Consider the following 24,711-nt stretch of genomic DNA (forward strand, 5'->3'; position numbering starts at 1 on the left):
ATTAAATGTCTCTAAGAAGATTTTTGCTAGAAGAATAAGGTTAATTTGTTTAAAATTGTTCGTGAAATGGCAGTCAAAAGTTAAAAATTTAAAGAGCACTAGAGCTACCAAGGGCATAAGGTTTAAATCTGAAACTACTTAGGCGTCATCCATAAAGTATGTCACGCTCTAGGGGTGGGAGGGGGGGTCTGAGCAAGTGTGACATTGCGTGTTATAAGTATAGGAAAAGCGTGACAAAGGGGGGTGAGGAGGGGGGGGGGAAATTTTGGCTGATTTTAGCGTGACGTGCTTTATGGATGAAGCCTTAACAACTTTTTTTTTCTATGAAAATTCTTTTAACTGAAGTCTTTCATCAGGCCGAATCATTTAAAAAATCATTTAAAAACTACTTCGTATTATATAAAAAGTGTCAAAAAGATGCAAACATATTTCAAATACTCGCTCCAAACATTTGAAAACTTTGAGTTGTGATTACATAAAAATTGTATTTCAAGTTTAGCAGATGTTTAAGGTAAATTCAATGCTTATCTATTCATTGATGAGATTATACCAGTAAGATTTGTTCTGGATAAAATATTTGCCTTGAAAAACATATTTTCTTAATTTTTTTTCATTTCAATGTTTTGTCATGAAAAACTTATTTACCGCATGCTTTTTTTTATTTCATATCAACTAAATTATCAATTTGATTCTTTATCATAGTCTCTCAAACTGGTCACAGAGACGTATTCAAAAGCAAATTTATCGTTTTGGAGCATGGATTCATTTTACAAACTTTCCAAACACTGTGATTAAAAAAAAAATACTAGCTACTTCTAATCAAGTTTGAAGTTTTGAAGAGAATTTTATCCTACCGCGGTCCAAACTGCTATGCTGCAGCTATCTTGAAGAGCTCTTGTAGAACTCCTGGAAAAAAAAGTTACTTGGGAAGGTATTAATTGAACCTAACACTTATTTTGACCATTAATGTTGATATTTTATACTATTTTGTTGCAAAATATTAACCAAAACCAGGATCAGAACAATTTTCGATAAATTTCAAATTTCCCTGGAATTTTGTGACTCCGGGAATTTGGACGTTCTAGTGGAAATACAATGTCCCATCCCAGAGGGTCCCGGAGTACCAAACGTTCAAACATTTGCTCCCAACGAATACAACCAAATCTCGGAGCGTATGGTGGTGTATCCCCACGCTTTTTCCTCCCCTGTCGATTCAGAATTGTGTTGTTGTTCGAATACTCTGTGCTCAAACTCAATCCACTTCAAACGAATCATGTCTCTGCGATACGGCTCTACGCAGTAGGTCTGGCCGCTTTAACGCTTAAAATGTTTTAATGCATTCTGATGCCATGGCGCACTACAAATGTTAATAAATTACAAGAAGAGTGCTAGGCGTCATCGCTACTTTCAAATGTGTCTTATAGGAAATTTTCTCAGCATTCCAATGCTTCTAAGAGCGAAATGATTCATCGAGAAATTTCTGAGATGTATATATTTTAAGCTTTTTGTTTTAAAATCCTTAATCATTTATTGGAAACTTTTAAATAACAGTCCAGGAAACTTGTCATATGATGTGTTTCATGAGTCATTTACTCATCAAAATGTACAAAATAAGACAAGAAACAACTTTGTAGAAGGTTGCAATCCGCGTAACATTTAAAAAATGAAGTTCTAACCGATTTTTTGAAGATATGGGATTTATTCAGAAATAAAAATCATAAAACCGTATTTAAATATTTTTTTTTACAAGAACAAATAGATTATAACATAATTGTTGTGTACAAAAAACACCGGTTTACTCTGATTTAGCTTTTTCAACCGAAACTTCGGCAGGTTTGTGATTGATAGGGTATTATTGCGCCTATCAAGAAGTAATAGATTTTGGCGATTATCTCGCAGGACAAGACAAAATTAGCGCATGACACCCGCAGTGCAAAACGTAAACAAATACTGGTGTTTGTGTGTTTGTGTCCGTAAAAAAATATCAACAACCTTTGGTTACCATAGACAACGTATTTGCATTGCATTGCGACGTTATCTTTCTGCGGCGATTAATTGGAGCGCAGGATTCTAATTTTTCTCGAAATTATTAATACTGTATTTTTATGAATAAATATCATATTTCCTTAACCAAACATACACCAGTTGCATGGATACAAAACATGTTTAATACTCGAAATTACTCCAATCTGCAAACTACTGTCGCAAGCTTTAGGAGAAATACTTTTGATGAGTATGAAATGATTGTTTTAGTTTTTTTGTATTAAATGATTAAGTTATTAGCAATTCTTATGAATCTCATCTTTTTAAAAATGTTTTATATCTACCTTGATTTTTGTTCAAATAGTTTGGAAAGGAAGTTTCTGTTGGATTTTTTTTGTTGAAATAATATTTGATTTTTGTTCAAGCAAAAAATGTTTGAGACGGTGTTTTCAGAATTCTTTGTTGAAAGACTCGAGTATTAGTGCTACTTTTAATGTATTGTCACCAGTAAACATTTAATAAAATTTTATCTTTATTTTATACTCATGAAAATATGACTTTTGAAGCTTGCAACAGTGATATGTAGTACATTTTCAATTTTAAGTCATATTTGTATTAATGTTCCTGGTTAATGTTTGTTTGTTTGTTTTTATTCATTAAAATTCAATAATACCATTAACAATTACAAACTTGCCAATGTTTCAAATGAACAAGCTTAATCAAAGCAGACACGTGATATTTGTACACAAAAAATATCCCAATGCACACCAAAATTATGCAATAATCTTATAACTCTTGTAAAAAATATGTTTTGACACGGTTTTATGATTTTTATTTCTGAATAAATCCCATATATTCATAAACTCAGATAAAGCAAAATTTTCAAAATGATTAGTGGCTTGCAAAAAAGTTGATTCTTGTCTTATTTTGTACATTTTGATGAGTATATGACACATGAAACACATCATTTGACAAGTTTGCTGAACGGTTAAGTATAAAGTTTCCAATAAATAATAAAGGAAATTAAAACAAAAACATAAAATATAGATATCTCATAAATTTCCCGATGAAACATTTCGCTCTCAGAAGCATTGGAAAGCTGAGAATGTTTCCTATAAGACACATTTGAAAGTATCGATTACTATTTTTTCCTGAAAAGTTTGTTGAATGACATGTTCCAATAAATGTATAAATGGAGTTACGGAAAATGGCAGGGTTTTAAAATCTTTTTTTGTGTTTTTTCGACGAAAAATACGTTTTTTTTTTTTGAATTCTGAGTAAGCCATCAAATCGAGCGTCCAATTCTACATAAAAGTCCCTTTGACACCGAATTTCCATCTCATCATCATTTCAGGCCGCAAATTATTGAAAACACCTCTTTTTTCGCATGTTCAAAAAATGGAAGAGGTCGTATCGTCACGAGATATCGAAAAATGGACCTCGGATTCGTGATCAAGGACAAAGGTTACCCCTTAGGACAAAGTTTCACGCAAATTGAAGAGGGGTCGGGGCAACTGCTGTGTAAGTTGGTGGAGAATTACCCAAAACTTTTTCTTAGTTTGTGTGAATTTTGACGTGTAAGAATTTTAAATGAATATCCTGCGTTGACAATCAAATTTTAAAAACATTTTAAATTTTCTTGAAGTTTTGATGTACACTGTACCGCAAAAAAATTATTTAAGCCAAAAATCGTTGCAACTTTGATTTTTTAAATCAATGATTGAAAAACAGGTTTTTTTTTACAACACTTTCTTCACTCAAATTTGCAACGTCCTTACTAATGTGTGACCTTTCAAAAAACCTCCAAGACGAAAGCATGATATAAATTAATTCTTCTGGACCAAAATGTTCCGTCAAAATTGCATTACGAAGTGACATTTCAGTTAAAAGCTCAATTTGGTGGGTCCAAATTATTACCAGCTTTGCTTTTATCTGGTACTCCGCCCCATTACATATCTCCATCAGGCCCCCCTCAATTAAGAACCCTTCCAACTCTTCCACAGCCAAAAGGCATCCATTTTTTCCCCCAGAATACTTCACCATGATTACCAGGCGCCATCGAGCATAATTCGCATCCAAGAGCTGCAATCCATGCAGGAACGCAAGTTCGATGGAAATCATCATGATGCCATTTTTCCCCATGCCAAGTGTTGGGTGGATTTTTTTTGCAGCCACTTTCTCGAAAAACCCCTTTTTATTGCTTTTCCATTTGCCCGGAGGATGTTCAAAAATGCATGCGATCATGACGATGCTGATGGTGCTTTCGAGCGGTACAGTGGGGCTCGAAATTGTTGACACATACAAAAACAAAACTTTAATCAGGTAACTAGATGGAAAAAATGTTCAAAATTTCATCATTGAAACCTGCAAACGAACAACACTTTACAAAATCAAGCGGACACTGTACCTGACCTCCCATCGGCACCGAATCCAGGCCGACAGCATTTCCACACAGTAATGAAGTGCCAATTCATTCAATTTAAAATGGAAAACAAGTTCCACTTCCGGAAACTGGGCTGGAGGGTTGAGGGTGAGCGAGGGCACTTTCCAGTGAAACTATACCCCGAAGGGCAGCAGAAGCGGCAACAACACAAAAGGTGACTGGGAAATTGCTGTAATTGAACTGCCGTGTCGTTCTGGGAAACGCTCATGTGTGAAAGGGGGGCGGGGACCTTTTTTCCGGTGAGCTCTATTCTATTGGTCAAAGCGATTTCGCGAGGGGTAAGTGTGGGTGGGATTTGTACTTGGTTGATCGTGGAGGTTGGGTTAAGTATCTCTAATTGAAAATGAACGTTTCCGCTAACAGGATGGGCAATTATGGTTTTCGTTTTCATATTACAACAAAATTCATTGATCCACAATTACACGAATCTGCAAATTATGAAGAATAATTAAACTTGATTGACATGACGGCCTCTGACAAAAAGTCCTTTGGGACAGTTAACGCAATTTCAAGCTGTGACATGGCAGCACGATCTGCTCTGAAATACCTATTTTATAAAGGCTGTTAATATTGCACGGAGTTTTCACGCTATTTTCAATTTCTCAGGATAAGTTGTACAAAGCTGAATTTGAAATTTATTGGCATTACCGCGGACACATGACATTCTTGCCCCCATCCACGCAAAGCTGACTTCCGGTGGTAAAGCTGGCCGCATCCGAGCCAATAAAGGCAATGGCCGCCGCCACTTCCGATGCCCTTCCAACGCGTCCCATGGCGTGAACACTGTCCGAGTGCTTCAGGTACGCCTCGTACGTCGGATCATCCATTCCAAGCCGTCGCTGGAAATCCGTTATGATGACCGCCGGGTTCACCGAGTTGACCCGAACTCCCTTCGGCGCCAACTCCAACGCCACACATCTCGTGAACTGGTCCAGCGCGGCCTTCGAAATGCAATACGCCAAACTTCCGGAGAACGATCTGGTCCCGGCCACGAACGATACGTTCACGATGTTCCCCTTGCTCTTGATAAGGTCCCCGCAGGTTGGTGTTCATAATATCGTCAAACTGGCTCAAACTAGTTGTCTCGATGCTGCCCATGACTCCTTTCCCCGCATTGTTGACCAGAACGTCCAGTTAGCCAAACTTCTTAACGGTTTCGCCAACAACTTGCACGTTATCGTCCTCACTGCAAACGTCCGCCACAACCAGCAACAGCTTGGCCTTCCCAGTGGCTTCACATTCCTGGCCGACCTTTTGTAGATTTTCGATGTTTCTTCCCGTCAACACGAGCGAGGCGCCAAGTTCCGCCAGATACTTTGCCGTAGCCGCCCCAATTCCGCTGCTTGCGCCGGTGATGATAACCACTTTTCCCTTGAAGTCCATCTTGCTGGTCCAGGTCTAGGCCGCTCTCGAGAAGTGACTGAAGAGCTGATGCGCGTTATCAATCGGTTTTATAGTGCTTGCACAAATGCCAAGATAAGGACTGTGGAGGCTTAAACTTGCAAACAGCAAAGCTTATTCAATTGTTTTGCTGTTTAGATGAACGTCATCTATAATAATAATGTTCATAATGTTTACTGAAAACTTCTTTTAAATCATTGTGATTTTTTGTAAATACAAATGAAATTAAATTAGTTTTGAATCAATTATTTTCAACTAAATTTAACGTTTGCCTTGAACAATCGTGTGAAGAGGCCAATCTTGAAGCTGCTACTGAAGATTACATTACTATTCTTCCTCATTCGAATGAGAGCCAAAGTAAATATTGGAGATAACGTTGGGGTTGATAACTCGGTATGTACATGTTAGATTTTATCAAAACAAGTAAATTTTAGGGCATTTAAGGACACGATCTCCTAGAAATACTGTGTTCGAATCCCAAATTTAAGCCTCCCTGGCACTGGTTGAGTCAGGACCTGGCGCTCTAGTTTGGGATGGGGAACAACCTTTAAAATCGGTGCCTTTTTGAAGTTCACCATTTTTGTTTTTCACCAAATCAACAGTTCATAGTTTCGCAGGCATATGATTTCATTTGCAGAGATGGGCGAGAAAAAATATGGTTTTTTTACACAGCTCGTCTAAAGGATATTTTGATCGAATTTGAGTGAACCTCGCTAATTTACCCCAGAGCTCGTTAGGGAACCGTCCCAAGTCAGGGAAACTGTTTTTTTTAAATCATCTATCGTCGAAAAAATTTTTTTTTCTCATTTTGGAGCTAAATCCTTCAAAAAGTACCAAATATCTCACTGAGATTAATTTTTTTGTATTATTTCATCAACACATTGCTTTTGAGCAGTGCTTACGAAATTTCGACTTGGTTTGTGATAGGTAACAGAACACTCCACTACGACAACCTGATTTTGATATTCTACTTTAGATCGTTTCACACACAAACGAATGAGTGCTACGCAAAGTCACTCACACAGTCATTGACTTCCCTCTAGAATTACAATCGCTCAGATAACGGTCATTTGACATTCTACCGAGATTCCGATCATCTCTCCCATGATCGCATTCATATGACTTCTGTCACCACGCAGCAAACACATGGAAGAGTGAGACAAAAACGAGAGAAAGAGAAAGAGCACGTTGTCTCGTTCGGGCGGCTGCTTGAGTGGTGCTTATTTTTCGTTCGTTTCGTCTTTGTGTTTACGTTCACCGACCGTCGCCAAGCAATGACGATCATGATAGGCGCTGTGTGTCAGCGATCAAATTTCGTTTTGGGAAATGATCGCTGACAGAAAGTTCTATCCAAGGGTCCTGATTGCTCCAAAAAGACTCAGTCACTCGCGAGCACAAATCTAGAGCGACGAAAAACTGCTCTGATGTATTTCTACCGTTTGTCATTTCCAAACCAATCGCTACCGAAAACTCTCTCTTTGCTTTCCCTCTCATTCCAATCGGGTAGTACAGCGAATGGTTTAGAGAGACCGATTTCGTTAAGTCGCTCAAAGTTAACTAAGAATAGTTTGCGATCGGCTTTGCTTTGATCATTTAAGAAATTGCTTAAAAACAATGATATGAATAATATTTTACAATTTTTTTGTTTACACAACATCAAAGACACATTTGGCTGCAATTTTTACCATACCAAATTCTAATTGCCGGCAAACTGTGGTAGTGCAGGCCAAATGAGCACCGCACTAGTATTTTTATTGGCTCTTTCCTCTCTGAGCACATTCGTTTGTGAATCGGGCTGACGGACGGAGTAGGAAAAGAAATTCACGAAGTATTTGTTTCGCTGAGTGAAGCGATTGAGCATGCCGCTGGCCGCCAGCCTGTTGTGTTCTCTCGCGAATAGTTGCGTGCTCTGGTCGGCAAAGATTCGTTCGGTGATGAGTGAGTGATTTCTGATCTTTGAACTGAAAATCAGGACCCTTGGTTCTATCAAATACCGAGTAGTCCCATTCAGTGATAGATCCCTTTTCAAGCATTGGTTTTGAGTTCCCTACACATGTCATTGATATCCTACATCACGAAAAAAAATATACCATGGTCATCAGGCTCGATGGTAGCTGCAAAATACGAATTTTCCTATTTTTTTATAATTCATCTTGAAATACAAATTTACCTTGTGTTCATCAAACCTGATTGTGTGGAATTGTACCAAATCACATCTAGAATAAATTTGCTCAAGAGAGATTGCTACTAGATCGAATCTCGAAATGTTTATCCAATTGTAGAGTACAAAAAGTTGATAATTTTCAAAATTCTGTGACATTTATTCCTCTTGTGTCATATACACCTACTTCGATCTTCTCCAGTTCGACAAATCAAAAATCCTGAGTAAGATTTAAAACTTGTTTTATTTGTGGAAAAAACAAAGGAACACATTATTGAACATCTTACAAAATTCTACTAAGCAGCGTAAGTGTATTATTGAATCAAAATGTTATATTTACGGTGTTCCAATACAACAATTCCCACGCTAAACAACAGTGCTCAGATCGGCCTCTATTGTGAATTGGGATTCTTGGCCCAAAATAGTTGTACAAACATTTTTGTTTTGCCTTAAGGTGATCCATACCGTGGCAGGGTGGTCCAGAAATGATAATGTTTACGATTTCGGCAAAAAGCCATTACTTGCCGCCGTTTCAAAGTTTCAATCAAATCTGGTTTCAAACTAGTCGGTCTCATTTTGAAATCATGTTCTTGTGAAATGATAGGCAGAACCAATTGAAATTTTGCGGCATGCCAATCAAACATATGCAAATTTCACGAAACTTTGAAAACTGTTTGAAAAGTTGGCAAAATTGTGTTTATAGGACAAATTCTCTAAGAAAATGGCAGCATGTAAAGCCACAGATGTTGCTTTCTGACAAATCATGTTCACTACACAAATATTTGATAAATGATATCTATGGTTGTGAAATTTTAAACAATGTTCAGAATTAGTTTAATGATTTGTATTTGCTTAAAAAAAAAACCTCAATACGTTGATATTTGCAAAACTTATGATTGCAAAACAACTGCCACCCCCCCCCCCCCCCCCCCCTCAACGTTTGTCAGAGTCGAGGAACATAAACTTTAAAAAATATTTGCAACGGCCATATATATTTAAAAAATAAAAAAAATATATAATTAAAAAAATATTTGAATCGAAACATTCAAAGCGAAATTTTAAATTTTACAGATGCTTTGAAACTGGCTTGAATTTTTAATATAAAAATATGAAACTTTTGTGAAATTTTCTATATTTTTGTTAAAAACATGTTTTTGATAGATAAAACGTGTTTTTGAATTGCAATAAATTACATTTTTCGAAAAAAAAACCATTGAAAATAGATAGATAGATTCCAGATATGTTTTTACATGTGGAAATGATTTTTAAAATTTTTGTTGACAATATTTTCTTTCCAAAAATCACGATTTAAAAAAAATGTCTCTTGTGCAGAGAAACCTCTTTTTACTAAGTGGCGTTTCGCTTTTCATTTCGTCGATATCTCTTAACCCATAAAACATTTTTTACAAGTTTCAAAAAACGTTTTGTAGATCTGTACAAGGCCATACGTACACCTTTGCCAAATCAATCAGAATTTCCCTTTTCAGGATGCAGATTTTCGCATGTTCACATGGCAATTTTGCATAAGTTGTTGTTGATTTTATTAACGTGACTTTTACCTAGAGAGGTCATTCGTCACTTATTTTGCATAAGAATCCCGCAAAAAAAACAATGATGCTAAAATTTTAGCTGTAAAATCACCGATTGTGATTGGACACTCTTTTTTGACTGAATTAAATACATGAAAAAAATATAAATAGTTAAATAAATAAAGAAAATAAAAAATGGCTATACGTTTTTTATAAGAAATGAAATTTTAGCACAAGTATTTTTTTTAAATTATTCTTTCTTTGATTTTGTTATTTACTATTTCACAATACTTCAAAGTTGGTCTCATTGATCCATATTCATGAAATTCATGATTAAATAAAATTTGGCTGGACTACAGTGTACGAGTTTTGTTACACTCACAAAAATGAGTTCGCGAGAACCAGAAAGAAACTGTTCAACTTTCATATAGCAATTTTGAATTTTGCACCATAAAAGTTGAACAGTTTCTTCTGGTTCCCGTTGGCATAAACTCTCTTCACGTTTACGCGAACTAATTTTTTTTTGCGTGTATATTATTTTTAGTGTTTGTTTGTGTGTGTACGTCTTAGCCACATATTGCGAAATAGTCTAAGGAAGTTATCAACCGCCTATCGATCTTGTGCAGTATGTGTCTTAAGATGACTTGCAGTCAAACTATTATCTACTCAGCACACGGTGCTCTCAAAAGTGAATATTAGAAGAATGTTTATTTTTTTTTAAATTAATCATGTTTTAGAGTTTGTTTTTAATTATTCAGTTTTATTCAATGAATCTGAGATTCAGAGACGTCATCAAACTATATTCATATTCACTTTAGGAAGCGCCGTGGTGTCGACCTGTTGAATAATACACGATAATTGAGTTGTGCTTCAGTATCAGTATGCTGGAAGGGGTCTATTCATGAACTACGTTACCCATCATTTCGCAATATTTGTTATTTAGAACATCTTATCAATAACATTATGTTATGAACCTACAGCTTGATAACAATCACGTAATAACTAAACAACCCCCTTTAATTATCATGATATAATAGCAGCAGACATCAACCGCAATCAGTCAGTCTGTGTCTACCAGTTGACGCGCAATGGATTTCAACGGCAAGGTCGTAATCATTACCGGCGCTAGCAGCGAAATCGGTGCGGGTACCGCCAAGTACCTGGCCAAGCTGGGTGCTTCGTTGGTCCTGACGGGCCGGAACGAGGAATCGCTGCAGCAAACTGGCAAGGATTGTGAGGCCATCGGGAAGGTGAAGCCGTTGCTGGTGGTTGCCGATGTGACCAAAGAAGAAGACAACACCCTAGTTATCGATGAAACTGTCAAGAAGTTTGGCAAGCTGGACGTTTTGGTCAACAATGCGGGGAAGGGAGTCGGCGGAAGCATCGAATCTACGAGTATGAGCCAGTTTGACGACTGTATGAACACCAACCTGCGGGGAGTGTTCCACCTGACCCAGCTGGCGGTTCCTTATCTTATCAAGAGCAAGGGGAACATCGTGAACGTATCGAGCGTTGCTGGAACCAGGTCGTTCCCGAATGTATTGGCCTATTGCATCTCCAAGGCCGCGCTGGACCAGTTTACGAGATGTGTGGCGTTGGAGTTGGCGCCGAAGGGAGTTCGTGTCAACTCGGTCAATCCGGGTAGGTCTTCGTCAACACTTTTTTAAAGCTACACTGACTAACCTCAAGTCTCTCCTCCCCCTCAGCCGTCATCGTCACCGAGTTCCACAAACGGCTCGGTATGGATGATCCCTCGTACCAAGCTTATCTGAAGCGCTCGGAAGAAACGCACGCCCTCGGTCGGGTGGGAACAACGGCGGAAGTGGCTGCGGCCATCGCTTTCCTGGCAGCGGACACGGCCAGCTTTATCACGGGCACGAACCTTTGCGTGGACGGGGGCAAGAACGTGATGTGTCCTCGCTAAATTTGTCATGGCTTGTTTGTTATTAAAGCTCAAATTGTTACTATTACTATTCAATCTGTTCTTTTGATAACGAAGTACCGGATGAAACACCAGACTCGCATGACATTACATGACCAAATTGTGTCCAATGTCCACTCTCTCCGACTCATGTGGGTTGGTCGTCTCGACACCGCTGCCCACAGCATTTGACCAAATTGGCAAACATCGAGTGTAGTGCAAACCAGGGCTGTGGAGTCGGAGTCGGAGTCGGAGCCGGAGTCGGTGGAGTCGGGTCTTTTTGGGGACCTGGAGTCGGAGTCGGAGTCGGAGTCGTCAAAACTCGAATAGCTGGAGTCGGAGTCGGAGTCGGAGCTGGCTAAATTTTATGAGCTGGAGTCGAAGTCGGAGCCGGAGTCGTAAATTTCTGATAGACCTGGAGTCGGAGCTGGAGTCGGAGTTATCAATATATTTTATATAATTTATGAACTTATTTATAGTTCAATATTTGTTATAATTTTTTGGTTAATTATCAATTTTTTAAATTTATTTATTGAATCGCGTGCACTGCGTTGACATTTTTTTTAATCAATTTATTTTTTGGATCAAGATAATTATCAGATGTCATGTTGTTTTCGATGCATTTTTATTGTGATTGGAAAGCTCTTATTGTGTAATTTCACTAAGATCACAGCATGATAATCTGTTAATCCTCTCTTGTCAATGTTTGTATACACTAAACTATAGTTTCATAACTCATACAATAGTAAACAATTGTGGCTGTGTAGTTAAAAAAATAAAACATATTTAAATAATTATTAACATATTTAATTGATTCTTTGCTGTCTCTTTTTGCTTGTATTTACAATATTTAAAAAAAGTATTTACACCCCTTGGGCCCTATGCGCATTTTGTGATGAAACATGTTAAGAATTCAAAGTTTGACAAAAACCTAGTACTAAGTTTTATTCAAAAACTCATGCCGAACATTTTGCTACAAAAAGCTCATGGAAAGATGATTTCTATAAAAACTTCTATAACAAATACTATTACAAAAATAAAAAAGGTGCTAAAAAAGTTTGTACACCTTTCGAAAATTAACATAAAGTTATTTGTTGACAAATCACCATAAATCCAGCCCCCCAACTCCAAATTGGCATCTTTGACCAATATAAAATAATTTAGATTGAATATAAAGTTTACTAACTACTTAGTATAAAAGTTTACATAACTCTGGAAATTCTATATAAAACTTATCTAAACTTAATTTTGCAAACTTTTAATTCAACTAAATGTCAATATATCACCATAGAATTGCTAAGATTTTAAGTAGATCCTTTTTTATAGGAAAATTAAGGTTCACTATCGGTACTAACGAAAAAAAAATATTTAAAAAACATTTGTAAAATTGACATTATAACTCTACTAATAAATTATCAACTATTATACTGCCCCTGATCGCATAAAAAAAGTCGAAGCAAAAAATGTATGCAAGTGGTGGATCCCTAAATAATATCTTTGAACAAGTCTATTTTTTTAAACACCTTAAATCGGGGTGATATAATTGCTATAATTTTAATTTATTTTTCAAATTTTAGAATTTTCTCATTATTTATATGTTTAAAGTGTGTACTGGGCTGGATCACACAATTTCCATGTACGTCCTCTGAAAAAATTCAAAAGAGCTTTAAAAAATAGTGACTTTGAAAATTGTCTATTTCAAACCAGGATATCTTTGATAGTTACTGTGTTTCTTCAAAATTTCAGCCTAAAGTTATGCAAATTGATTTTATATGTCAATTCGATCATGAAGGCTAACTTTCTTTTAATATTTCATTAAAAAAAGTACAATTAAAAATTAGTTAGCTAGCATATAAATAAAAAAAATGAAAGTAAATTTAAAGTAATTAAATAAAAAGTTCCAATTTTTCAAACAACAAAATTTAAAGTTATTTACAAAATTGTTTTGCTTAAAATGCGTTTAAATCTGAAGATATTTATGATTTTTGTTTAAATAACGCTGAAAACATGTAACATAGAACAACGAACACTTATCTACCAAGCTTAGTATGGTTCCATACCATTCTGCTTGTATAAATAATTCGTATTTAGAATTTTGCGAAACACCTCGAACATAAATGTTACCCCGGTTTACAGTATTCGCGCAAGTGTGAACTGAAATGTGAGTGATGTGATTAATTCAAATTTTAAAAATATTTTAAATAAAGATTAGGTGTCGGAGTCGGAGTCGGAGCCGGAGTCAACAATTTGTGGAAAGCTGGAGTCGGAGTCGGAGTCCGAGTCAGCTAGAGTTGGAAGGCCGGAGTCGGAGTCGGAGCCGGAGTCATCAATTTGTGGAAAGCCGGAGCCGGAGTCGGAGTCGGAGTCAGCTTAACTCAGAAAGCCGGAGTCGGAGTCGGAGTCGGAGTCGCTTGAAATATGACCCGACTCCGCAGCCCTGGTGCAAACCGCATTTTCCTTCCTGCTGCTTCTCAAACACGTTAAAAGTGCACACACAGTGCGGTGTCGTTTGTCGACGGTCCACTCAACGGGTAGTGCAAGAAATGCATTCTTACTGTTTTTTGCCGCGTTTGCAGACACGTGAGCTTCAATGTGGTTTCATTTGTGTGGAGGCTTCAATTTCAGGTTTTTTTATGATTAAGGTTAATCAATATTGAATAATGATCATAAAACATACGCATGACAATAATTTTAATGTCGTTGTAAGCAGTAAATCCCAGTTTCAATTGCGTAATTTGTCATACGGGTCCTTTTTTGTAACTTTTTTTAATACTATATAGCTCTTAATTTCTAATATGAAAAGAATCACATCCACATCCAGTTTAGTGTACCAAGATTTCATCAACAAAAAATATATTTAAAACTAACAGAACTAAGTGAATAACTAATTATTTTATTATGCAATATAACTTTTAAGATATTTAACTTCTTGTTTTAAAGTTTTGTCGAAAATTTGTATTCTTTGCTTAAAAAGAACAGATAAATTAACTTACCTGTTTTCAGAAGTAGAGCTACTGTTTTGCTTGAATTATCCTATTCAACTTTTTTTTTTTTATTTTGAAATAGATTATTCTATCATCTGCCAAAAATTTCCCAAAAAATAGATTTGCAAAATTGATTGTTAACTATGAAAAATACATTGCACAACGCTTATGTTTGTATTTATAGATTTTTATTTTTGGGAATTTAAATTGTGGAGAGTACTTAACTGCCCATAGTTGAAGATTCGGCTATTATGCCAAATCAAGTATTCCAAGAAAAACGCATTTTTTGGTTCGTCCCCAAATCTTCGCCACGGCAATTTCAAAGGGAAATGGGATGGCCGTTTGGTTTTTCGCATCGGCAGCCAAAACTAAACAATATTTTCGTGAAATTCAAGTTTTGGAAGATGCGTTGGAACATTCTCTATCACCAGGAGCAAAAATCACGATTTTTACAAAAGTGAATAATAGCCGTTTTTTCATTGGTGGGCAGTTAAAGGCTTTCTACAAATTTAGATTTTTGAACCACAGATTGAAATTTACGATGTTTGTCAATATACGCAAAACTTATGAGCAATTCCAGCTTTATCTAATACTTTTGTAGGCCTATATAAGCCATTTTAGTGTATATTAAGCCAATTGTACTCGAAAATTACATTTGAGAAGGGCGTAAGTTATCTAAATATTTTTGTATTTTGTGATTGTGAACTGTATTTCAAAGCTGTTGCATCGCATTAAAAGGTGGTCAAAGACAAACTTGTAGGAAATTGGACGGACTTTCTGGTAAAAATATTTTCGAGACTGGAAAATTAAGTCAGTCATATGTAAATTGCCAAAACAACCAAAAAATCTATTTTTTCAACATTTATATTTAAAAACCGCTGTGTCTTAACAAGGATTATACATAGAACAATGGTCAATATGGAGACTTTTATATAAAATTTTCTGGAGAATCGATTCTCACTATCCCAAGCCCGTCCAATTTTTTACAGGTTGGTCTTGGACCACTTTTTGATACGATGCAATGGCTGAAATATTGGCCTTAGCCCGAGCAGACGGAAATAACTTGGGAATATTTTTTTTTACATTTGAAAATACTAGGCCAATAACATTTTATGTTATTTATAACAAGATTTCGTCGCTATGATTTTTTTGTTATTGGATTGTTATTATAATTACAGACTAATAACATGTTTAGTTATCTTCGAACAAATCTTTGTTATTATTTATTGTTATTTTAAGAACTAATCCGATCATCCCAATAACAGTTGGAGGTATTCTTCCATAACAAAAAATGTTATTCCAAAGTCGTTTTGGCTTTCACCCAAAATCAGACCAATAACAAATTTTGTTATGATAACATAAACTGTTATTAAACCCTTATAAGATTCTATAACACTTTTGTTATTTTAACAGTATTTGTTATTGCTTATTGCGAGATAAAATCACGTTTCTCCTTCCCTGTGAGTGACAGGAGGATTATTGCCGCCTAACTACCGCAGTGTAAAAATCAGCAAGTTGAACTGAAATTCTGCGTTGATTTGGCTGTCAACTTGGTTTGTTTTGAATAATTTCCGGCAGTTGCTTAAAATCGAAAAACTTGAAATTTTTGGATAAAATCAAACTTTAAAAAATCTGTTAAGTACTTATCTATGACAAATTCAATTTAACATCAAAAACTAACTTAATCCACCTATGTGGTTGATGCCTTCCTCACTTTTTACCAACAATGGGTAATATGAGTAGTTTGGACACAAATTTCAGCTATTTTTTTAGATTTTGGACTCGTTGGAAAGATCATTCAATTACCTAACCAACGATGGATTGAATGATGGATCTGGACATCACTTACATACATTTAAGTGAGATCCGGCTTCAACAAAGTACATAAATATCACTTAAGTGGTCATAACTCAAGACAGGGTTGCCAGATCTTCAATGTTGGACTCTTTTTTGGACTCGTTGGAAAGATCTTTCAATTACCTAACCAACGATGGGTTGAATAATGAGATCCTAAGTGAGATCCGGCTTCAAAAAGGTACATAAATATCACTTAAGTGGCCATAACTCAAGACAGGGTTGCCAGATCTTCAATGTTTTGGACTCGTTGGAAATTTCATTCAATTACCTAACCAACGATGGGTTGAATGATGGATCTGGACATCACTTACATACATTTAAGTGAGATCCGGATATAGGTGAAAATACATTTTTATACATAACTTTTGAACTACTTATCGAAACTTCAAACAATTCAATAGCGATCTATGGCACCCTAAACCAAGTCGAATGCAACTGGTTTGATCAAAATTGGTTCATCCAGTGCTGAGAAAACTTGGCAAGAATTTTGACACATACATACACACACACACAGACATTTGTTCAGTTTTCGATTCTGAGTCGATATGTATACATGAAGGTGGGTCTTCGAGCTTTTGATAAAAAGTTCATTTTTAGAGCAGGATTATAGCCTTACCTCAGTGAGGAAGGCAAAACATCAAAAAAAAATTGCACATGGAGGAGGCAAAACACTTTTTCCGTGCACCTTTTTCGGAATAGTTCTCCCTACACCTACAACTTTGTCTAAAACGATAAATCGATCGGAAAATTCTTTCAAAAAATACAATTTTTTGAATATTTGCGTTCCATTTAAAATAAATCCATTTTCGGCATTCGGGGATAATTGCTCACCTGCTAAAATTATGAGCAGCCGGCGTTCGAATAAGAACTGAAAGCTCGGAATTAGAGACAAAATAAAATATTTTGAAATGCTTTTTAAATTATCCAAACCAAGCCTTATTTAGACAAATTGAAATGTGGAAATATTGTAAAAGAGTTGGCCTTTATACTGATGCTGTTCGTTTTCGGTAAATTGGTAAAATATGCTTTTTTTTAGATCAAATATGTAAGATCTCCGACAAATTGACAATTGAGCTTATATCCGATATTTTAGCTCAGTAGACTCGTAGAATTGTGCCCTGCAATGGGAGGCGAAAAATAGAATTTGAACCACTCTAATATTCGTTCAATTCAAATTTCTCTCGACTCATATTTCTTCGGCAACAAACGCAACTTTCATAATTCCAACTAAATCCAGCCCGAGTAGATCTTTCTCCCCAGCCCTGGGAACTTTTGGTCAAGCAATTGCTGGCCGGGCATCATTTATTCAGCCTGCATCCATCTCTCGCACTCTTATTCACACTTCATGTCGCACAGATCCCCTCATAAGCCTAGGAAACTGAGTCTGGACTCCCTACCAAATCAAATGAAGTCCGCACAACAGGACGCCATCGGACGGGGACGTGTCGTTGGCAGTCCTGTCACATAGTTTCGCTTCACTCTCCTTTTTTTCCCGGACATTGATTTCATCTCATCCACACTGCAGTGATGGGTTATTGATGCCTCTTGCAAAGGAGAGGGGGGGGGGGGGGGGGTGGACGTTTTCCCAAGTTTTTCCTTGGCAGCCACGTCCACCACACAAGTTCTACTGGCTGACGAAAATGGCTTCGTTGCAACTCTGGAAAATTAAGGCTTCTTTCGTGTACGGTCAGCACTCGGTGGTGATTGTGGCTAGCGTTGTTTGCTTCGAATCAGTCACGTGGATTTTGACAATTGAATCAGATTGTGTGAAGCTCTTAACGAAACTTATTTTTTCCTAATATATCCAACAATTCCACATTCCTCACAACAATTCAAGCTTATTTTTCCACTTGACCAACCAAATTGACTCCATCCATTATTTCAGCCCCCCTTCTTTTTTTCCCACTCATTAGATCCAATTAGCAACTTTTCTCCACTGCATTGCAAATTTCTGCATTAGTTCTGCAGTTGCGGTTTTCCCTCGATTAGCTCATAGGCAGATGGAAATTTAACTCACACACACACACACACACACACGTAATCCGGTTGGTTCATTCCTCCTTTTTTCCCCCCAAGGAAAGGTACAACGAGAGTGATTATTTTCCGTTTTAGCCGCAGAAAGTCGTCGTCCCGCACGATTCTGCACCGATAAATTTTCCTTAATTATGCAAAGAGCGATCCTTGGAGGAGCAATTTTTTCTCCATTTTCTGCGTTTTCCCCTCCTCTTTGTGGTGGCTCTAGGAAAGTGGTGCAGAGGTTCTGGGAAGCACTTTTAGCTTTTGAAGTTGCATCTTAAATTATATTCTAAATTATTAAAATTTACGCAGAAAATTATATAAGATTTTCATAATAAAAATAAAGTTAAGTTTTTGACACCCCTGCCTCTGAGTTCAAAAAAGAGAGCATCGAACCAGTCAGTTGGCTGCATAATGGGAAAGTTGGGCTTGCTGATTTTCTGCAAGAATAATTACCACACCGCACAGACCTGGACCCGGTGAGGTTGCCATCAACCATGGCTAAGGAGATGCTTTCTGGCAACATCATTCACCGCAGACCACCAATTGGATCGACCTGTGGTTGTTACACTAATTTTTCGATGGTGATGACGGAATGAAAATAAAAAAAGTTTTCGTCTGAATTTTGGTGACATTTGCGATTGGGATTGCCTTCACCGGACAGGTTGGGTGGAACGGTGGATACAAGTCAAAATATGGTGCACCGAGTTATTTGTTACAAACATTTTTACAGCAACTTTTCCGGGTAAAGTCAGTAAAGTACCTACATTTGCAATTCAGCATCTCTGGCTCAAAAGTACCAATCGACGAACGAGAACTGTTTAAAAATTCATTGTTTCAAAGTTCTTGACATTCTTTACCAACTCACACGAAATCGGGAAAAGTTGCCCCGACCCCTCTTCGATTTGCGTGAAACTTTGTCCTAAGGGGTAACTTTTGTCCATGATCACGAATCCGAGGTTCGTTTTTTGATATCTCGTAACGGAGGGCCGGTACGACCCCTTTCATTTTTGAACATTCGAAAAAAGAGGTGTTTTTCAATAATTTGCAGCCTGAAACGGTGATGAGATAGAAATTTGGTGTCAAAGGGACTTTTATGTAAAATTGGGCGCCCGATTTACGCCGTTAATTCAAAATCTCAAAATTCCGAAAAAAACGCATTTTTTTCAAAGAAAAAAAAAACACTAAAATATTTTGAAAACTCTGCCATTTTCCGTTACTTAACTGTAAACAATTTGGAACATGTCATTTTAAGGGAAATTTAATTTATTTATTTTTTTAAAACGGGGTGACTTTGATAGGTTTGCAATTTTTTCACAAAATTAAAAGTACAATTAAAATACATACGGAATGGTTTAAAATCATACTGACCGTGGTAGAGAAGTGTTCAAAGTACCTCAAGAAGAACTTTTCATAAAAAATTGAAAAGTTTACAAAGTTAGTAAACTATAGTTAAGAAAATGTTGATGAAAGTCATTATTTCAAAATTCTCAAAGTGTCTTGATTTTCTCTATGAACATGATCTTGAATCGGAAAACGGACTACATTTTCGGATTCTTTGGACATTTTTTTCACTAGGAGAGGGTTGAATAAGTATTAAAATAATAATTTATATGTGTTTTTTTGTGTGTGTGTGTGTGTGTGTGTGTGTGTGTGTGTGTGTGTGTGTGTGTGTGTGTGTGTGTGTGTGTGTGTGTGTGTGTGGTCCAATCCAATACCCGCTAACCGGTAGCGAAAGTATGGGAAAGTATAATTTGTATCAGACTGTGTACATGCTGAATGCTGATACAGCTTATCTCAGTCCCGGGTATTAGGTGGTGACAGCCCTCGCGCTGCTTCCAACGACCCATTTCAGAATGACAGAGCTCCTTGCGGTCCAATTCCGAGGTCATTGGGCATTGTCTGGCCCCGCCTAAACATAGAACAAGAACCAGACGGATCCTCGAACTATCTTTAAACTTCCAATCCCCTCAGGCAAATCAGGGATCAGCGCGTATTTAATATGAAAAGATAACATGTTTCAACACTACGGATCAATTCACTGCAAGAGTGTGAACCTTCTGATGGCCGACTGATTAGCGTCCCAGACCACCAATCCAAAGGTGTGAGATTTTAGTTTTCATTCATATTCAAATTCCTGATTCCAAATTTCAAAGGTACCGACCGGGATTTGATCCCTGAACCTTCTGCTTGGGAGACAGAAGCCGTAACCATTAGCCTGTCCCATTTTGAGGTCATGTCGAGGAATTTCAGGTGCTCACTTCTTAAATGATAGATAATGATGTTAGGAACAATGTTTTCTTAGACAAGAAAAAATAATAAAATACTTTCTCGCACCCCCTAGTCGATTTACTGAAAAAAGTCACTTTTTTGAACAAATTTTCTAAAATCGCTTGGAATCAATACAAAAACTGTTTCAATCAGGTGTGTATTATCTTCAAACGGTAGGTTTTTGTCCATAGATTAAGATGCACTATCAATATTGGACCAAAATTTAAGTTTTTGGACTCTCCCAGGCGGATTTGTTTCGAAAAAATCGCATTTTTTTGAAACTTTTTTCAGAAATGTTCATTTAATTCAGGGTAGCCTATTTTTCCCAGTGAAACCAATACATGCAGCTTGTAGGAAATTTCATGGCGAACATTTTTCCCTCTGAGAAAATGCAATTTCGACACTCCAGAGCCGAGATATTTGAGTTTTAGTGAGGAAAAAAGTGCCAATTTTCAAAATTTCTCAGAATTCAGAAGCAAGGCCTACTAATTACACGATGTAGCAAGCATATGTCTCAAAGGTCAGGGTATGCTTTTTTATAGTAATTTTGGCCGCTGAATCCGAATCTGAAATCAAATTTCGTGTAAACAGTGATGTTTTGGAGCTACACCCTTTTGGAATGTTATTTGCGTGTTTAAGAGGCGGTTTTTGTAAATATTGCTCGGTTTGTTCTAGAGGTCGTATCGAGGTGCTCCGATTTGGATGAAACTTTCAGCGTTTGTTTGTCTATACATGAGATCCAGAGTTTTTTTTGAAAAGGACCGATAAACTATTGTCTTTCATATGTTTATAGGACCTAATCAAAAAAAACTCGAGAGATGAACTCATGCCAAATATGAGCCCTCTACGACAAAGGGAAGTGGGTTAAAACGGGCATTGAAGTTTGAATTTTCCGAGGATTTCGAATATGACAAAAGTGAGACTAAAAAGTGCCGCTATGGATGCCTACAGGACAATAACTAACGTTGTAAAATGTTTGTTATAGAAAAATCGAAAAACTATGAGAAAACTGCGATTGGCCAAAAAGTTATTACCGTAGGCCTATAGTCCATGAAATTCCCTAACTTGGTGTTGCTGGCTGTTGCAAAAAGATTTTGCAAAAAAAACATTTTTAACAGTAATTTGCAAAAGCTATGAGAAAAAGTTAAACCAATCCTGGATGTCTATGGCTCATTTTGAAGTGCTTCAAAAGACCTTTCGAATGCATCTAAGAGAGTTGGAATTGATGAAGTTTTACTAAAATGCGAGCAATTTTAAGATTTTTTATATTTTTTGGACCTCAAACTTCAATGCCCGTTTTACCCCATTTCCCTTTGTCGTAGAGGGCTCATATTTGGCATGAGTTCATCTCATGTATAGACAAACAAACGCTGAAAGTTTCATCCAAATCGGAGCACCTCGATACGACCTCTAGAACAAACCGAGCAATATTTACAAAAACCGCCTCTTAAACACGCAAATAACATTCCAAAAGGGTGTAGCTCCAAAACATCACTGTTTACACGAAATTTGATTTCAGATTCGGATTCAGCGGCCAAAATTACTATAAAAAAGCATACCCTGACCTTTGAGACATATGCTTGCTACATCGTGTAATTAGTAGGCCTTGCTTCTGAATTCTGAGAAATTTTGAAAATTGGCACTTTTTTCCTCACTAAAACTCAAATATCTCGGCTCTGGAGTGTCGAAATTGCATTTTCTCAGAGGGAAAAATGTTCGCCATGAAATTTCCTACAAGCTGCATGTATTGGTTTCACTGGGAAAAATAGGCTACCCTGAATTAAATGAACATTTCTGAAAAAAGTTTCAAAAAAATGCGATTTTTTCGAAACAAATCCGCCTGGGAGAGTCCAAAAACTTAAATTTTGGTCCAATATTGATAGTGCATCTTAATCTATGGACAAAAACCTACCGTTTGAAGATAATACACACCTGATTGAAACAGTTTTTGTATTGATTCCAAGCGATTTTAGAAAATTTGTTCAAAAAAGTGACTTTTTTCAGTAAATCGACTAGGGGGTGCGAGAAAGTATTTTATTATTTTTTCTTGTCTAAGAAAACATTGTTCCTAACATCATTATCTATCATTTAAGAAGTGAGCACCTGAAATTCCTCGACATGACCTCAAAATGGGACAGGCTAGTAACCATTAAGCCACGGAGCCGGTTAATAATTTATATGTGTTTTTGATACAAAATTAAAAAAAAAATCTAAAAAGTTAATAGGCAATTTCAGTTGAACAAATTTCATGTCAAATGTGAAAACTTGTGATTCGTGCTTCGAATTCAGTATAAAATGCAATACAAATCGAAGCAAAACTAGTTAACAAATTTCAGGCAAAATTCCGATTTTTTAAGAATTTTACCTAAATTGTATATGTATTTTGTTAACTTAGTTAACTAAATATAAAAATTGTTTTTTTTTCTTAAAAACTATATCAGCTACTTTAGTGATGGTACATTTAACGTACTTTAATTAGTACGTTACTTAATCCACCTTAAGGTGGTTGGTGCCTTCCTCACATTCATGTTGTATTTTGGGTTGTATTTACAAATTATTTTAAGATTTTTTTTATTTTTTATTTAGTTCATAATTTTTTTTTCATTTAATTTTTTTATAATTATTGTTTTTACCAGAACATCAATTTTCAATTCTTTTTTTACCAACTCTCCAAAATAAAGGAGAAAAGGGAGGGGGGGGCTGTAATTGAATTTAATGGTGCTGATATGCCAACATTAAGTGCACGATGGAATTGCATGCTGTCCCCCTAGTCTTAGTAAACAATAATGTCTTATGAGTTGTATATTTCAGTAAAAAATTCGTGTGAATCTTTGTCGAGACAAAATGATGTACAAAGAAAAAAAAAGTTGAGTTTTGGAATGTTGAAAATTTGATAGGTTGAATATTACCTCTGTTTTTGAGTAATATTACATAAAAAATGTGTAAAAATGTGAACCTGATGAATATTCATCAAAAACTGATGAAAATTCATCATTTTCTGGGGTAAAATTAATCATTTTTTTTGCCGCAAAATCTGTCACCATTTCCTGATGAATATTACCATCATTTTTTTTTCTGTGTATTCAGCAACATAATTAATACAGACTTTTTCCAGACTAGACGCAGACACTGCTTAAGCAATGTGGCAACCGGGCGATACGCATGCAAGGGGGTGTGGCTGCCAATCCCCCGCGTGGTCAGACCAAAATCCCTACGCATGCTGCGCGACTTTCGCGCGTAAGCAAAAAGACCCGGCCTTTGAGGTTATGCAAAAATCACCCTTTTTTGTAGCTACAAAAAAACTTTTTCATGGCATAACTTTAAAAGTACTTCACTAAACTGAATAAAATTTAATAGGGTCTTAGGGGACCCCAAAACGAACAGAATAAGGCGGATCCGGCCAAAATCGGTTCAGCCAGTTCTTAGATAATCGTGTGGAAAAAAAAAATGTTGTTCAGAATTTGATTCTGAGTCGATGAAGGTATATCTAGGAGGTATATTTCTCGATTAAATTTTCAAAAGGCCCTATCTGCATAGGAAACCCATGAGGGATAGGTTGTTTTGAAAATTTAATCTAGATTTAAGAAGTTCATTTTTCGAGTGACTTTATAGCCTTACCTCAGTGAGGTGAGGAAGGCAAAAAAGTTTGGACATCTTAAATATGATTTTAACAAGAAAAACTATGACTATCATAAAACCATCAAAGTCATCCCGGAATTTAAACTAAGCATTTTTAACGTAACTATTTTTGAAAAAAACTTTTTTCCAAAATATAACATGGCCTTTGTGTGGCCTAGTACATGTTTTAAAAATCATAATCTTGAGGAAAACCTTACCTGTTGGAAAAAAAAATCCAAAAACAAATTGAAATCCTATCAAAGTCACCCCGGTACTTTTCGAATCTTTATTGACCCTCTACATCCCAACCCCGCTTTAAGACGGGCTCCGATTTGAAAAATCGCCAGAAATCCATTTTTAAACCAATATTTCGTCTTTAAAAAGCATTGGAAAGAAGAACTCTTAAAATTTTAGAAAATTTATGGGTTGGAAGATTTATTTGTTTGATGTGACTTTGCCAATGTTTTTAAAAATGTAAATTTTTAGGTGAGAACTTTGGCTGTGTTTTTTACTTACATTTTCTATAT

General features: G+C 36.3%; 1 protein-coding gene and 1 pseudogene across 2 annotated transcripts; one reads left to right on the plus strand and one right to left on the minus strand.

Annotated features, from left to right (window-relative positions):
• Nucleotides 1-5,052: 5,052 nt before the first annotated feature.
• Nucleotides 5,053-5,869, minus strand: LOC120422600 (uncharacterized oxidoreductase TM_0325-like; annotated as a pseudogene). The gene has a single exon (XR_005606154.2). The product of XR_005606154.2 is annotated as an uncharacterized oxidoreductase TM_0325-like (transcript).
• A 4,678-nt stretch (nt 5,870-10,547) lies between these two features.
• On the plus strand, nt 10,548-11,487 carry LOC120422607 (3-oxoacyl-[acyl-carrier-protein] reductase FabG-like). The gene is made up of 2 exons (XM_039586097.2): nt 10,548-11,158; nt 11,224-11,487. The coding sequence occupies exons 1-2, from the start codon at nt 10,606-10,608 to the stop codon at nt 11,439-11,441; spliced, it is 771 nt and encodes a 256-aa protein (XP_039442031.1). The 5' UTR covers nt 10,548-10,605; the 3' UTR covers nt 11,442-11,487.
• Nucleotides 11,488-24,711: the final 13,224 nt, after the last annotated feature.

The sequence above is a fragment of the Culex pipiens genome, chromosome 3 (assembly GCF_016801865.2).
Source record: "Culex pipiens pallens isolate TS chromosome 3, TS_CPP_V2, whole genome shotgun sequence".
In the NCBI taxonomy this organism is placed as follows: domain Eukaryota; kingdom Metazoa; phylum Arthropoda; class Insecta; order Diptera; family Culicidae; genus Culex; species Culex pipiens.